Source organism: Buteo buteo, chromosome 1 (assembly GCF_964188355.1).
Source record: "Buteo buteo chromosome 1, bButBut1.hap1.1, whole genome shotgun sequence".
NCBI lineage: Eukaryota > Metazoa > Chordata > Aves > Accipitriformes > Accipitridae > Buteo > Buteo buteo.
Window position 1 is genome coordinate 43,863,066 of NC_134171.1, and position 17,483 is coordinate 43,880,548.

The 17,483-nt window shown below is 35.6% G+C and overlaps 1 protein-coding gene across 1 annotated transcript in view; it reads left to right on the plus strand.

The window, feature by feature from the left end:
- SPOCK3 (SPARC (osteonectin), cwcv and kazal like domains proteoglycan 3) overlaps positions 1–17,483 on the plus strand; it is a 231,752-nt gene that overhangs the window by 157,429 nt on the left and 56,840 nt on the right. The window contains exon 6 of the mRNA XM_075028940.1: positions 8,855–8,969. Coding sequence (XP_074885041.1) covers positions 8,855–8,969 — 115 coding nt within the window. The remainder of the gene's footprint in view (positions 1–8,854; positions 8,970–17,483) is intronic.

Below are 17,483 nucleotides of genomic sequence, written 5' to 3' on the forward strand. Positions count from 1 at the left end.
CTGCATACAGATTCTCATTTTGTCATGTAAATTGCTTTCCCTAGTTCATAGCTTTATAAACAACATATCATCAGTTCTCTTTCAACCACAAAATATTTTCTTTGCTCAGGGTCTTGGTTCAGTAGGCACTTTTCCTTTTGTTCTCTGGTCAAAATGCTAGTTGTATGTCTTTATGGTTAATATTTTTTAAATATTATTTCCATTTTTAATGGTAGTACTTGTTTGCTGAAAAGCTTTTTACCCAAACTCCAATTGTTTAGGTAAGTAATACACATGATTAACAGGTTACTGACAGGACAAAAAGGCATCTGTAGATCTGGATGACTACTCATAGATAAAATTGCACTTGAATTTTTAATTTCTAAAGCTTGAATTAGTTGAAAATGTGGTATCTTGGCATTATGTCTAGCTGGTTTTAGTTTGAAGTTCTGTATTGCAACTGCTTGTGCCTTCTTGGCTGCTTTTTGTAAAGAATTATAAAATGTTACAATAATTTCAAAATTAGGTTTAGCACATGAATGTCACTAACTCTGGCCATATTTTCACCTCCATTTTAAGCCAACGTAAAGAGACACCCCTGCACAAAGAAGCAGTACCAGACATTGCCTGGAATCGGCCCCTTGTGTCAAGCGGTCCTTTATCTCTCTTCCATGTTCTCTATCAAGTAATGCTCCATGTTGAACTGGACCTGGGCCATAACCTGATCAACACTCACTCTGCCCAGCCTGCCCCCATGATTGGTGACAGGAATCACCAACCCAGTTAAAGCATACTGTAGTTTCTTAGATATTTTACTTTAGGAGACTCAAATCTGAGGCCATAACTTCACATAGCAATTTGCACAAAATACAGTAAAAGCAAATTTTGAGCAGGGGAATGTATGTAAGTTTTGTGAAGTAGGGGTAAAGTGAGAAAATGGGTAACCTGGATAAGCAAAATAGCATGAAATTAAGTTGAAAGCACACAGTACTGAGTCCTGGTAATCAGAGATTCTGTTCAACTGTCAAGAGGTACCAGGTTCTAAAAACGGAGAGGAAACAGAGTTCTGTACCGATGCATGAATGTGGAGCTCTACAGGAGAGATTTCTACCAATAAGACACATGATGATAGTGGAAGAAATTTTAACCCTTCATTCTCTTCTTCAGCATCTATCTTCATGGTAGTCTAGCAAAGAGCTCTTTTCTCAGAGATCCTGTTGATTGCATCATACAAAACTCTCCTAACCACCCATTGCTGATCATCTAGAAAATAGACAGGGAAGGAAGAACTGTAAGCTTTTTTGTTAGGAACCTGTAAATTTGAGAGGATATTCTAAATTCTCTTAGCCATTCTATTTATTTATACTATTACAGCTAGGTTTTGCTGCTCGACGTATGAATATTCAGTTGGTAGGTAACAGTGCGGAAGGCTGTGGTGTACAATTTGTAGACTATGGTGGTAAGATTTTGGAATTCCCCAATGCCTACTGATATCCCCAGTTTCACCTGCACTAGATCACTTTTCTCCTCTTCTGTACACTGGAAGGTTGGTTAGAGCTGAATGAACAAGGGTTTGGAAGAGTTGAGGAGTCAGAAGTAGGGCCTCTTATTCTCTTCTCTCTCACTGGTTAGTGTCAGAATCATTATCCACACCCACAGTTGGTAATAATAAGAAAAAAACCCTGTTAACTTCTTCCCTATATGGAGTATATGTTCTAATTAAGTATTTGTAGCATGTGAACTAATAATTATCAGGTGAATCTGAATTTAATTATTCTTCAGTGTATTTTTTCTTAGAATTAGATAGCATGCGCTGTTTAATTTTAAATGCACAAAAAAGTCATGGACTTCTACAGAACTCTCATTATTGAGATAAGGTACAATTAAAGATGACAGTTACCTTTCAAAGATGAAACACTATTTAAAGTTGCATAAATATTAGTTATTGGTTATCTAAAAGTAATTTACTAAATGCTCAGCATTAAATGTGATGGTGTTCTAGAAAGCATTTCTGTAAGCATCATATACCTCAGCACATGAAAATTTCTAAAAGACTTTAATTCACATTGAATTCACACTTCACCCAATACTGCGAAGTTATGTTTATATGGTAGAAAAGGGTGTGTTGACATATCTCTCTGAACTTCAGTCTTTCACCATCAAGGGATTGAAGCACATAATGGATGCGATATGCATCGGAGATCCAGGTGTATTCCCTGGCAGCTAACTTCTGCTGACTTGCATACTGTAGGGATGTACCCCATCTGCTTCCAGCTGTCCAGTATGTATAAGGTAAAGGAAAGGAGGAGTTGGAGGGAGTGTCTGGAGACTGCAACTGAAGGCACTAGTGCATGAGCTTCTGTTCCTTACTGTCTGGAGAAATCACATGTATCCTCATTACTTAGCTTTAGTTAGTTTGTTTAAAAGCTGCTACATCTTCCTGGCAAGACAGTACTACTGTGGAAAAATAAGTTATCTTGCCACTGAAGTAGGAGCATTCTCAAAAAGGAACAGAATTAAGTCTGTGAGAAAAAACAAATTGATAATATGTTGGGAAATGCCAAAGTTAATTTTGCACAAGCACTGTTTGTCTTTCTTTTGGGGTAGATTTATAATGCAATCTTAATTCTGTTGCCTTTTTTTCCGCAGGACTCTTCACTCACTTAACACACAGAATGGACATACCTGTCTTCTATCTAATCAGTAATTCATTTTCTCTGCACTGTTCAGTACAGTCTCATGTCTTCTGTTATACAGATTTTGAGAAGTCTGCAAATAGTAACTAATTTATACTCACACACAGTCCCTCTGTGTGAGTGTTGTTTTACAGGTAGAATAAGGTTCTGCAGATAGATGGAAGCAGAAAAAAATATTCGTGAGATTTGGATGTCCCATTAAAGGATTGTTTTTTCCATGCTTCACATTGCAAAGCATTTATATGTTCAATTTATTTTTGTTTTAGTTTATGTAAAAATATTTAGCATGTTCCCAAATCAGATCTCAGGTTCTCAAGAGCTCAGGAGAGCACAAATACACTCAGTACCAAACCAAATTTTGCTCCAGTTATCCAAGATCCATGGACCAGCATAAGCATTATTTTCCTTTTCTTTCATGCAGTCTCCCTAGTTCACTCATTACACATCTTTCAGTCTCTCCAGCAAATGAACAAGATTTATGTAAGCAATAGTCTTTTGACACTGGTTCATTTCCAGAGCTGGTCTCTCCTGTACTTCCTCATTGAATAAGCTTGATGCCATCTGGTCCACCCATTTTCTCAAAGCAAGATAAACTATACAGGTGTCATTCCTGACAGATTTATCTAATCCTGGTCTTAAAGACAATTATTAAGATTCAATAAACTTCTCCAACAATTTATTTTAATAGTTCGCTACCCTTATTATTAGAAAGTCTTCCTAGTATCTAATCTGAAACTTTTCTGCAGCAATTTAAGCCAATTATTTCTTGTAACATCATGGTATTCTTTTTGGGTATCTTTCAGATACCTTTTTCCTATTTGCCAGCTGTTATGCGAATCCTCTCTTCTCAAGACTGAACATCCCCATGCCCTGAGCCTCTTTCTCAGTGACTCTATTTTCTAGGCTTCTGATCATTGTTGTTAATCTTTTTTTGGACTTTGTCCAATTAATTCCCATCTTGTTTGAAACCTTGTCACAAAGCTGTAAAGGGTACTCTATTTTAAGCACTGCCAGAGCTGTGTGGAATTATTTTACGTGTTTTGTATGTTGCAGTCCTATTTATATATCCTGGTATGGTAATGTTTTTAAACACCAATTGTTCATAATGATCACTAGATTTTTATTTTTCCTTTGGAAGGGTTGTCTAGCCAGTTGTTCCATAGCTTGTATTTTAAACGTGATTATTAAGTCTACCTAAGAGTAGAACTTCACAGTTTTCTGTATTGAATTACATTATATTTTTAGCCTATTTCAATAATAGGAGTATTTTGATTATAGTCATGTCTTCTAAAGTTATTCCAGCCTCTTTCATGTTTAATAGGATATCTTTTATTTCGTCTTCCAAGCCATTAATAAAAAAGACAGAATAGTTCGAGGGTTGTGACTTACCCTTGCAAAAGTCCACTCAGTGCAGCCTTCTATTTTAACAGTGATCCATTGTTTGTTACTCTCTGAGGATCACTTTCAACTAGTTTTGTACTCATCTTACAGTATGAGCACACAAATAACATACTTCCCAGTATGGCTTACCAGTTTGCAATGTAAAAGTGTGTGACAAGCCTTGGTAAAATCAAGGTACTTGCAATCTAATATGTCTCTGTTTTCTAGAATGTAATCCATAGAATGAAACTAGATCTGATTTGCCTGATAAAACCCTATATCATGGTCCCTCTCCTTTCTTCTTCTAGGTGCCCAGAAATCAAACTTAAAAGCTGGTTTTTTTCTATAATTTCTGAGACCATCTTTTCCTTCCTTATTTATTTTCTTCATTTTTCATTAATTTCCAGTCTAATAGTACATCCTCTGTCCTTCATAAATTCTCAATGGCTGTAAATTTGCTCAGCCAGTTCAAGTGTTCAAGGATGTAAATATCAAATTCAACTCATTTGAAAAATTCTAGACTATATAAATATTCTCCTAATATTCTTTTTCACTCAACATAGAGATTTTACTTCTGTATATGTGATGCTCATGCTGACATATTACTCCTTTCTGTAGAGGCTTCCTGTGTATTTGAAGTCATCAAAGAGTTTTCCCGAGTAACAGATTTTTATCAGCATCCTCCCTGTGTATTAATGACATGCATACTGTCATTCACACTTGAAAAATTGGGTCAGTTGGTCACAGGGGGGTGATTTGGGGGTTTTCTAAAGGTAAACATGTATATATGGAAATGTATGATATTTACCTGGAACTTGGTTTACAAACACAAGGGAAGTTGGAATTGTTTGGAACTTAATGTAACAAATAAAATCTATCCTGTCCTTGTATTCATGCCCATCAAATGCACACAAAAATAATAAGTTTTTTACCTTGTATCTTCATTTTTTTCATTATTTTGCCATGGAAAAGTAGGTGGTTTTTTTTCATTTTGGGGCAAAACTAGGCTCTTTATATATATGTATATATGTACATATGTATATATGTATCTTGGCAGCCTTTGACAGATACCTACTTTGGAATGGAAGGTAGCAGATCTTAATGAAATATATTACTGTCATTTAATCTTTCCAACTCTATAACAGTAGTTGTAAGAGCAGAGCTCATGAATTTCAAAATAACATACACTGTGGTAGTTGTTCCAGAAATATAACTATTCTCATCTTTACTGTAATAACAGTAAAGCTGCATGAGTCATGTCTAAAGATGACATATATTCTTTGATGTTCTTTGATGTTTAATTGCTCGTCTCTAGTTCACTAAACAACTACTTTGGGCAAATGCTGAAGAATGTTTGAGTCCATTTAAGACTCAACAGTTTTTCAAACAGGCGGATTATGAGTAAATAAATTGTGTTTTTCTATGGGACACTTGACAGTACAGAAATGAGGAATTTTTCATCCTGAGATATATTGCCAAGAGACCCTGACATGGTACATATTCTTTGTCTGTATTGAAATGATTTTTAATTTTTTTTTTTGAAGCACTGTGCAGCATATTGCTCTGAAGTCAGAAATACCTGTTCTTCTGTCTTGAAACAAAATGTGTGAAAATTCAAACAGCTGAAGCATCCTTAGAATCAAACATACAAATGAGACATGGTGAAACTCCAGTGTAGAAAAATGACATGCTAAAAGGAAAGGGGAATCAAGATCAGAGGATAAAAAGCTAGATATATTCAGAAGGAAAATGGTATTTTTGCATGCATATAAGGGATTGTGATGAAAGTAGCACAAGCAGTTAACAGTTGATAAAACCTATATAAATAAGGAATGTTGTGAAATCCAAGAGATGAGTTTCTTGAAAATTTCATGACATATTTTCCCCATATAGAAAAGTCACGAATAAAGCCAAATAAATTGGAATTATTTTGTTGCTATACATCACATAATAGTTCTTGCGTTTTTCTGCTGTTTAAACTCTTCAGATATTTTCCCCACAAAACAAATTATTTCATCACTGTTCCCAACACTACGTCTCCTTTGTACCTCTACTTCTTATCGTGTCCACATATTCTGTATGCCACAGATTTCTTTTTCTATGGAGTTTTTCAGGTATGTTGCTCGCCTCTTTTAGTAGTTTGAGAGTAACGTTGAGGGAACTCTGACCTGCCTTTATTTAGCTGAGCTGCCTTTGCAATATCCCAGTGCATTGTTTATTTGGGGAACAAGGACAAGAGTTTTGAACGAGAGTTATATTCCTGGTGTCATTAGCTGCTGATATGAAATTGTCAGAACAGCCTATTGATTCATTTCTAACTTAGGCAAGCACCATGATTTTGCTTTGTTTCTGGAGACAAGGAATCTCTCTCTGCTGCTTGCCTGTCCATAAAATGAGTTCAGTGGGTGTAAAATTCTAGCATACCTGTGAATGGAGTACTGATTTGGAAGTGTTACGTGCTGACCTTGCACTCACTAACTCAGGTATCAATGCCGGTGGCAGGTGTCAGGCATTAAATTTTTCTTAACATTTAAAAGGGCAGTGTTGTTTGCAAATAGGAGTGTGTAGACAACTTTAAAGAAAAATAAATCAGAAGGACTAAACTCACAACTAATTACGTTAGCAGGAGCAGCTTTGAAGTATTTACTAGTTTCTTCAACATTCAAGTGAAACAAAACAAGCACTGGAGTCTGTAAAAAAATCTCTCAAAGAAAGGATTAAAGAAATCTTAAAAAAATAAAAAAGTATTCCTCTGTTTTCCACTCTTCATATTCTGGTTCTCAGTAAAACAAACCTGAAATCGGTTTGTATGTCAGTTTTAAATGGTGATCTCATTAAATTCAGTCACCAAGAGGAAGTAATCAAAACCTAAAGCACAGGTATTTGTAGGTTTGACTCTTTAAGCTACTAAGATTGAACAATAAAAGTTCTCCAATCTTAAAAAAGGGAAGATACCTCTTTTCCACAGAAGCACATATTAAATTTGGGCTATGATCCATTCTACTAACTCTGAAGATTGTTTCAACTATTAAAATATGGATTAGGTCATGCACTGTCTGGAAAGGGGTCTGGCGGGCATCATGGGTAATGAAAGCAATCTCCTGTACAGCCAGGATAATTGTGCAGGGATACAAAAGGTATTCAGTTGTTTCGTGGTCAACATAGGCAGAGCTGTTTGCTTTGCTTCAATTTTCTGGTCCTTTATGAGACACTAATACTATTCGTATAGCTTTCAACTGGAGTTGATCTGTTGTTCTTTTTTGTCAGAAGATTTGTTTAGTCTCATTGTCCTTTAACCATGCCTTTTTGGCAAAAGATAGTGCATTGAAAACTGAACTATAATGATGATTTTATGTAAATACACAAAAATTGATGTATTCTTTTCTCTCGCTTCTAATATGTCTTCTTTTTGGGATTGGCAGTGGTGCAAAAAGGTATTATTTCAATACAGTGATGCAGTTCAGCTTGTGCTGGGTAGAGAACTTGCATGACAGTGTGACAGGGTTAGAAGTCTGACTGCACGAAAGGTTAATAAAGTTCTGTAAATTCACAGTGCTTATATCTGCATACTAGTGGAAACCTCAAGTGCAATCTTTCAGGAGGCTCCTTTATTCCTACATAGCTACAGTGCTCCCACCCCTGACTCATTTTTAGGAGGGAGAGAGAAACTTCAACTTTAGGGTTTGCCAGAAATCCTAGTAATTGTATAATGGAATTGCATTAAACTGAAGTTAAATATCCAAACAGAAAATGTGCTAGGGAATATAAGGCACAAATTCTGGTGAGATTGTTCTTCTGAAGTGTTGTGATGCATAGAAAACACTTCATATTTTTATTTGTTACTTGAAGTGGTTTTCTGACTCCTACACTTTTAAGTTATATATCTCTTACCTGACTAATGAGACATCTTCCATCCTTTGTTTAAATGAAGTGTTATCCATAGCCATCTTCCTCCTTTCCTTTTCTTTTTCCTCCTTTTCCTAAAAAGCTCTTTGTAGATACTTCTTTTTTTATTTCTCCTTTGTTTTGGTTTGTGTTTTTCCTGATATTACATTGGCAAAATGTTCTGCAGAAAGATCTGTATGTCAAGAACTTTCCTTTTAGAATAAAAGTTCAGCTTCTCAGTAAGAGTGACAAAGTTTACAATAGGGTTATTTTCCATGTATGTGGTCTTTAACTATGTTGTTTTTATATGGTTGAAACAACAATTCCATTTCCTGGTTAGATTTGGTTAATTTTTGTATGGTTTCTCAATTGGATCTGTAAGTATACAGATCAGAACCAGAAAAATTAATCTTTTTCTATATCAGAAAAGACTGTCACTATGCAGAATTGCATCAGGCACAGGCACAGCTTTCCATTTCATTTGTTATTGCTTATTACTACAATACTGTCATCTTAAAGGTAGAAATTAAGTGATAAATTCTATAATTCACTGTTAATCACTTCCTATCAGTAATGAATATTGTTGCTTTCTTTATTTGCTCATATAATACAAATAAAACCAATGCAGTCTACTTCCATTTAGTATGCATATTCAAATCAGTCTAACACCACAAGTGCATTCATGCTTGAATTGAGTCTGAAACTGTAGCCAGGTTAGGGAACAAAAACTTTTTATCTTTATCTAATCTTATTCTTAGTACAAAGGTAGCATATACTGCAGAAATTTTTTCCTAGCACCTATGTCTGCAAAGGTTTAAGCACTTCATGAAAGATTGCTTCAAAGTGCTTAAAGAGCTATGATTTTTATTATAAAAGTTGTTTATATTAATGATAGTCATTCTCTTTCCTTACAGTGCAAATTAGACTATCAAGCCTGTGTCTCAGGAAAACAAATCTCAGTGAAATGCGAAGGACGTTGCCCTTGCCCTTCTGACAAATCCACAAATGCAGGCAGAAATGATAGGAGAGGTGAGTGATGGTAATTTGTATGATATATTTAACAGCTTGTTTCTAGAAGGAAATAAGATTTTGCTCACAGAAGAGTACAGTGATCACAAACAGTGATTATTCTTGAATAAAACCAGCATTATTTTATTTTATTCAAGGTTGTTTTCTTTTCTGTAGGTTTTGAAATTGTGCCTACAGTAAAATACCACTGTATTTTTCAAATGCAGCTATTGTAGTATGAGTTATTGTTGTTCTTTTTTTACTCTTTAATACTCCTCGAGATGCTTATGGCTGTACTTGAGACAAAGAAAAATTCATTCCTTGCTCATCAGTGTTTTCAGTTGAATATTCAAGAAAATGAAGTGTGATAGAAAAGAGGAAACTTAAAAGTCCTTGTTACTGCTCATAGGAGCAAGCAGATGCACTTAAACTGTGGAACTATTAGTAAAGGCTGTCATACAAAAGTGAGTTCTTTGTTTGAAAAGTGACAGGAATAAATCAGCTTCCTTTTGGACCATGCATGAGATTAGGTGGCTGGAAGATGCAGTTGCTTTGCAATGCTTCTTAGCCATTGGTGCAACTGGAGAAAAAAATTTGTGGCTGAGTGAATTTGTATTTCAGTGACTCCCAGGTGATTTTGGAAGGTTGTTGTTAACCAAGACAGGATACCATCTTTGGTACTCCTGAATAGAGAGCCATCATAGCATGAGGTTTTAGGCCACCATGGACCTGAATTTGCTGAGAACAGCATGACTGGAGATCTGCATTTTTGTATTTCTTTAGACTGATCTTTGTTAGATGTATTTTTTTCTTCTTTCTGTATAGTCACACTTTTGATGAGTAATCTAAAATCTTTATGCAATGTATCCTCATTGAAAATACACCAAAATTTGTTTTTGAAGGTTTTTTTTTTCCTGTAGCAACCTTATAATGATAAAAGAAACCAGCGTTACATTCCTGGATTATGTTAACGTTGGTAATCCATTATGGTTTGATGCTTTATTCCAAATTTATTGTACAAGAGAATCTTATTGTTTCCATGATAAGCTGTAGCTACTGCCAAAAGTATTTTTTTTCCTAGTTTAAAAAATGAATTAATGTTCGTTTAACAATGAATAGAGAAGACCACTGCAAACATGGACCTGTGTGCACACATACAAGTCATTAAAAAACTTCTCTGAAACACTCCTTTAGTCAGTTTTTTGGTCTTCAGCAATATCATTGATGTAATTAAATATTGATTGAATATGTGTAATTAAATATTCTCTATGCTATAACCCCTCTGCAAAAAGATACAGCCTTGAGGTTTTTTAAAGCATTAATTTACAATTTCATGTAGTAACTGTAAATAAATAGATAAATCTGTCATCTGCTCATATTGCCAGCCCCAGTGAAAAACACCGGAAGACCCAGCCTTATATGGTTAATGTGGCCCCTTTGATAAGACATATAGTATAGCATTAATGCAGCTGCAGTTTTCACTAGCAACATTTTCTGCATCTCCAGCATAGATGCGGGGATATTTGCTTAGCAGTGGGCATGAAGTGAAATTAAGATAATGATCTGAGAAGCATCTCTGTGTGAGTAGCAGGCCTACTATTCTCTAGTGTTAGTTTTTTAATATAGTATCATTGCCCTGTTTTTACAAAAAAAAAAAAAAAAAATTAGCTTTTTCTCTGCTGGAAGCTGTTTCACCTGATGCAGTTGGTTTTGTCTTTGTGTGTGTTCTTTCAAGCACACTATTTCTATTTTTAGTACTCCTGTACTTAAACACTGAAAACGATCTATAGACAAATGTTATTGGCTTCAAGAAAATGGAATAGTTCTTAATTACAAATAAACTCCTAGGAATGAACTCTTGAAAATTTATACTGCCAAGGGATCAAGATTACTTGTGCTTAGTTATGTAAAAGAAAAAGAAAAAAGATCCTATATGAGTATGGGAATTAACACTAATCCTGTCCTGACAGATTGTCAGGGCAAGCAAAATACAGGGCTTTTCCAACTGCTACATTTTACTGCAACATTGAAATTTGAATATCATTTCTTTACAAGGCCAAAGGCCAGGAGACATGAGAAATATGAAAGTGAGCTGAGTATCATTACTGAAATTTCAGCCATTATTGTAACAGAATACAAAATTTGTTACAACTTTTGTTATAAGAACTTTTGTTTTAAGAATACAATTATTTTTTTTAAATGGAACTCCATTAAGTGTTCTAAGCTGTATACACACATCAGTTGCTTAGAAATTTGACGAAGCTAAAGAGGCAAAGTAAGATTAGTGAGTGAGTGTTTCCTAAAATACGTCCCCAAAGACAGTTTTTCATTTCTTCAGATTGACAAATTCTACTGAATTTTTGGTGTATCTAGGGAGCAAAGTATGTCTATGAACTTTCCCGAAATAGTTTTGTTGTGGAACTCCACACTCCTATGGGAAGCAAGATTAAAGCACTATTCAGAAAGACAGGTTTGCCTTTTAAAATATATGTGAACCTGATTGTAAAATCATAGGAAACTCTTAGTTGGAAGTAAACTCTGAAGTTTATCTAATCTCTCTCTCTGATGAATGCATGGGGCAGGTGCGGGCTTCCTAGTTTTTGTGAAAGCTGGCTCATTTTAGTGATACACTCTGTAACATTGAACCTGACTGACATGCAGGGGCTGTTAGCTTGAATCCAAAAATGAAAGGGCTAAGAATTTGATCTAGAATTAAATATTTAAGTTCGTAACAAAACAAACAAGCAAAAAAGGACACAATAAAATAAAGATCTTTCCTTGTCATATTTCTGTTTTGGTTTTAGTTTAGAGAAAGCAATGAGTATCACATAAAATACAGCAGGTGCTCCAGTAATTTTTAAAAAAGAGAAAGAAAAGAAGAACAAATTTAGTGTACTGCCATAGAAAGAGAGGGAAAATCTGAAGAGCACTTGAGGTACTGTTAGAGGAAAGGGTCACACAAAGTTAGAAATAAATGAAGATGAGCAGTATGGAAGAAAGAGGTGGCTTAGGGAGTTCTGTAGAAGCAGAATGAGAAAAAAATGTAAACCAGAATGAATGGGAGGCACCACCACTAGAGACAGAGGTGTTAATTAAGAGACAAGTGAGGAAGCACTTATAGGAGCCTGTCTTATTTTCCAGGTGTAGCCATTGCCTCATGCCCTATTTTCACCCTAATCTCCTTTTCAAGTATGTGCCAGGATTTGGGGTATCCAGGTCATACTGGCTTGCACAGTTGTGAATGTAGGGATTTCACTGAGCTGGAGTCTGCAGGTGTTTATTTTCCTAAGCTCCTCTGAGTCTTTTTTCCGGTGGTTTTGGAGCCAGAAACTAGGAAGGCTTCTGTGCACTGCACATTTTACAAGACTGGGGAGAATTCTGTCCCTTTGGCAGTGTCTGGGCACCATTTTTTGCCCAAAACAATCCTCCTAGACATACTGAGCCCTGTCCCTTGCCTGTTGTGGAGGACAATGTTTTTGCTTGTCCTGCTTTTCAGTCTGATGGATAAGAACAAATATACATGATGCAAAATGTAGACTTACCAACTGCATCACTGGGATAAGGACATGAGATCAGTCAATGGGGTAAATGCAGATGTTGCACTCATTTGTACAAAAAGTCCTGTTAACCTTTAATGCTTACCTCTGCACACCTTGTCTGCTTTACCTTCTGGCATTTCAGATCACCCATCCTCCCATCCATCCCCAACTGCCCAGGAAACAAGCACCAGATCAATCCTTTTTCTGTTTCTCTTTTGGGTATGAAGCATGCTTAGCTTCCATATTCAGCTATCTAAAGTGAATAGGAACATGTACACCTACCATATACAATGACATTTAGCCGATTCTGTAACTATCACAGGCAAGACAGTAAACAAGAACCTGTAGTGCATCTGAATACTGGAATTTATTTAAGAACTGGTGTGATTAGAGCTTTTACTCAACTTCATTTCATCTCTCACCCTCCCACCCAGCGCTGCCTTCAGTAGATCTCAGCTTATCTTCCAAGCAGGGAGGTCACTGCTGACCTGGAACAGTCAGGCAGAAAATCATGTTGGTTTCTGCTATGCAGCTGCATGCAGTTACCTATCAGGTGTTACTAGCCATGGTGTCCCCCAGCGTTCGTCTCAATGCATCTTGCTGATCTCCTCACTTCCAGCATCTTTCCACCAGCCAGGATCTTAACTGTCTTCTTTCAGGGCCCCCTTCCTCTTCTTGGGAAGCCATTCTTCTTCCAGGACACACCCTTTCAGTCCCTACTATCCCCACCACCCCTGCCCACATTTTCCCAATCTAAAAAGTCTTATGTGCAGAGGCACAGTGTGTGATCAGCGTCCTAATTGTTAGTTCTGTCCCATGTCTCTTTATTTAATGGAGGATTCAGGAAATGCCATCTCTGTTTTATCAAAATTTACACCAGTTCATACCAATTGCAGCTAGCAAGTAGCAGCCTGGTGCTTGAGGGTTCAAAAGTTCAATTTTAGACATTCACAGACGCATGCACAGACTTATTTTAAACTATTTTTTTCATCTACTGCAATAGCACATTTATTTAGAGTTTTGTTACATTTATTTAGTAATGTGCAATTCACCAACCTACATCTACCCTTTAGTAATTTAAAGTGTATTGCAAAGCTTTTGGCAATTGGCTATTTTGACTTTATTTAAATCATGTTTCTTTTCAGCCAACCTGAGATTACAATACTGACAGCAAAATTTCTTCAGGAAAAATTAGGTGACTTAATAATAGAGAAGTAGAGGTGAAGGAGATAAGGCTTTTCTATTGAAATGTTTTCTTGTCTCATTAACAGATTTTCATTTTACTTAATGTAATTTGTTTCCTTAAAAAAGTGCGGGTTTTAGAACAAAAATCATTTTTTTGAGTGCTCTTCTGTCTTTTGGCACTTTTTGCTAATTTTAACTTATTCTTTTTTTCAGCTGTGTCTTTTCCAAGTCAATATTTAAGTAATATTAAATTTTATTGCAGTTTCATCTCCAGTTTTCTAGTCCAGTACTGATTCATGTTTGATTTATAGTGAATTGATTTGAGACCTATGAATAGACACCCAAATGGACAAATTTGTATAACATAAGTACACATTGCCAACATTCCTCAAAGAAAATAAAAATTTAAGTTTTAAAATGTTATTGAAGGAGTGAGATTGTGGGAGAGTTCTTTCAAGTTGTCAACTGTTTTCAAGACTTTGGTACAGGAAATTTACTATCCTGTTAGAAAAAAGAAATATTTAATTTTGTAACCTAAATAGTTAATAATGGGTGGAAAACAGCAAGAATAAAAAGTTGAATGAACTATAGTCACAAGGGAACTTTCTGCTTCACAATGATGTTTTATTTTGCAGGTTTACATATTCAAAATACTTTTCTCAGGCACAAGAGCTTCTTTTGATATTAATGGGCATCATTAACGACCATTGCAATTGCCTAACAAACTCATTGATACCTTGGCATGATCCCAGAAGTATTGTCTTGCTTTTTAGTTTATTTAGTGTTGCTTTTGCTATTTTGAATTTTTTGACAAAACGTAAAACATGTCTCTCTATAGCAGTGTACTCATATTCTCAAATAAGTGTTTACAATCCATTTACTGAGCATGACATATTGACTTGAAACCTGTTACATTTTATATTTTTTGAGTATACATTGAAATGGTCCTTATTCAGGAGATAGCAGATGTTGCTTCATTCCTTGCATTATATGTGATGTAATTCAAAAGTTGTGATTAAAACCTTTAATGAATAAAGATATGCTTAGCAATATGTTTTTAACAAAAATCTCTAGATGTATAATGGAAAGTTCCATTTTTCTCCTCTCTCTTTCAGCACGAATGAAAGATTGCACAAACCTTTCTACTTTGAGGATAGTTCAGCTTTGTTCAGTGACTTTGGCCATTCTAATTATAATGAAATTACTCTGAAAATGTGTCTGACCCACTGTTTCGTCTTACACCGTATTACCATCTCCTACTAACTGTAGTCTTCTGTTAATTTCTACAAAAGTTTAATAAGTACCTTTATATAATAAGGTGGGAAAATAATCCTGAATATCCTTTAGGATCTACTAGAAAGAAAATTATATACCAGAAGGCTTAATTAAAAGCTTACTAGGTGTGAACACTTGAGTACGTGCCTCACCATATAAAGTCAGAATTTGATTTTTGATGTTCGTGGCTCAAGCTGTAGTTAGAAGGAAGATAAGAATAAGAGGGAAAATCAATATATTACATGATTACAAAGCAATTTATTTTTACACTAAATGGATGAAATGTCTTCACTTGTTTGTATGTTTTCATGTTTAGGCCTGGCAGGCATTAAAATTCTATTTACTTTAGTTTGCCAAGTACATGTGCTTCTTAGGTTGTATCTTGCAGGGTCTAGAAGGCCAGGGTTATTAAGAGGTTTTGTTAATTCAGAAGGAGGAATGAACGCCAACAGCAAAATCCTCAGAGTTTTTAACAGTCGAAAAATACCAGTTCAAGACATTACAAGAACAAAAAGATGGACAGGTGGAAGTCATTTTGTACTGTTATTTAATTCTCATGGTATAGGTCAAGACCCATGTTGTCTGTTTTAGACTGTCATGAGACAGGATTTAGATTCATCTATAATCTCTTTCTGTATGAAATTTGCCTTGTTTCCAGTCTTAATATTTCCTTGGTTTTCTTTTTTACTAGCATTGTACTTATATTACTAGTTGAGATATGGAAAATTAATGATATTGGATTGGTAAGTATTTCTTAGGAAAGTAGAGGTTGGTGGACTGAGGAGTTCTATACCCCACCCTCCAGAAAATAAAAAGGGAGGTCCAGACAACAGCCTTCTCTGTGATCAGCTATAGCATTTAACGTCTCTCAAAAGCTGCAGAATAATGCAGAGGAAGGAATATGTCAATCTATGAAATAAAATTGTTTCACGTCCATTCAGAAACTGAGATAGAAGGAAATTATTTGCTCTGCCTTAAGTGGTACTGCACTCATTGCATCATTGTAGACATTTCCTTCTGCTTTTCCTTTACTTGTTATATAGGTTATATAGAGGCTTATCAAGTAAATAATAATTTAAAAAGTATAAAATAGTAATAATAATTAAAACCTTCCAGACACAACAAGATGGTGTTGCTGGACTGTTTTGGTTGAGTTCTTTTCTTGCCTGGACCAAATACCTGGGTATGTCTCCTTTTCATTGTCACAGCACCCTAATATGGGACATTTGGCAATGTAGATGACAAAATCCCACTGGGTATGTCAGACTAAAGGAATATGCTCAATGAAGACATACATGGGATTTCTGCACTTACAGGAAGATCCTCACTAAACATATTTTGAATGCCAGGACAGATGAGTGTATGGCTCACAACTCTGTGGTCAAAGACCTTCCAAAGGTATCTAAGAAAAGCATCCATTGTCAGTAGGCTTGAATTTGCTCTATTCTAGAGCGCATGCGTTGGGAAAGTTTAATTATCTTTAAATCCAAAAAGCTTGACAGAGTGCCTATGTTTTATGTCCCTGTTCAGCTACATTAACACTGTGATAAATGTGTGCCATGATATGCCGAGGATCCTGGTCTCTCAGTCTGTTTCAAAGATTAAGCTGATGTGTGCTACAGCATCCTCCTGGATTATGTCTTTGGATATCTTCTTCATTGAAACAAGGTTGGGATTCTGCCCTGACATAGAGTCAGGATGCAGCTGGAACATGCAACCAGAACATGCAGCCATACCCAAAACCTCAGAATCAGTTGAGGGTCCTGCATTTTAGATGGAAAAAGCTATAAACTTGTGGGTAAAATACTAAATACCCATTTTGATTGGCTCCTGAAATAGAAGAATTTGCTCTCAACAATTGTTTTAGTTAATTTCTAATAAATCCTGTGGTAACAGCTCACTTGATACTTTCACTAAAATAAGAGAGGTAGACTTATCTTCTTGGGGAAAACAAAAAAAAGGGTCTTTATCTGATCATCTGAGGAGGACTATATAGGTAATGTAGGAAGCTGCTTTAAATGTCATACTCTTTGAGTCTAAGCTTTTGCCAGAGGAAGCAAAAAGGCAACATTACATGCTGAAAGTATTTTAGTTAGCATATATGAAAGACTTTAATCACAGAACATAGGTGCTCTCTCAGCTGCATCCTATTTTATACTGCATACTGCTGAATTTTTAATTGCTACGGAGAGATGAGCATAAGTAACAGTAGGATTAAAGACACTGTGGATTTTGTTTCATTCCATGTGCATCAGTGCTTGAAAAACAAATATAGGGACTCTTTTTAAACAAATAGCAAAACAGCACTCTCCCAAATCCTCTTATTTTATTTACATAGCAGCATCTTCTCAATACATGACCTCAGCCACTCTTCATATAGTACAGGTATAGATGCCAAAAAACAGCTTTTGTTTTGTTTGTATTCAAAGAGAACACTGAATTGTTTCCAGACTTCACAAATAAAGAGATTTAGGGCCAAAAATAACATTTGTGTTAACTCCTTAATCTCTACTTTGTATTATTACCTTTCAAGGAC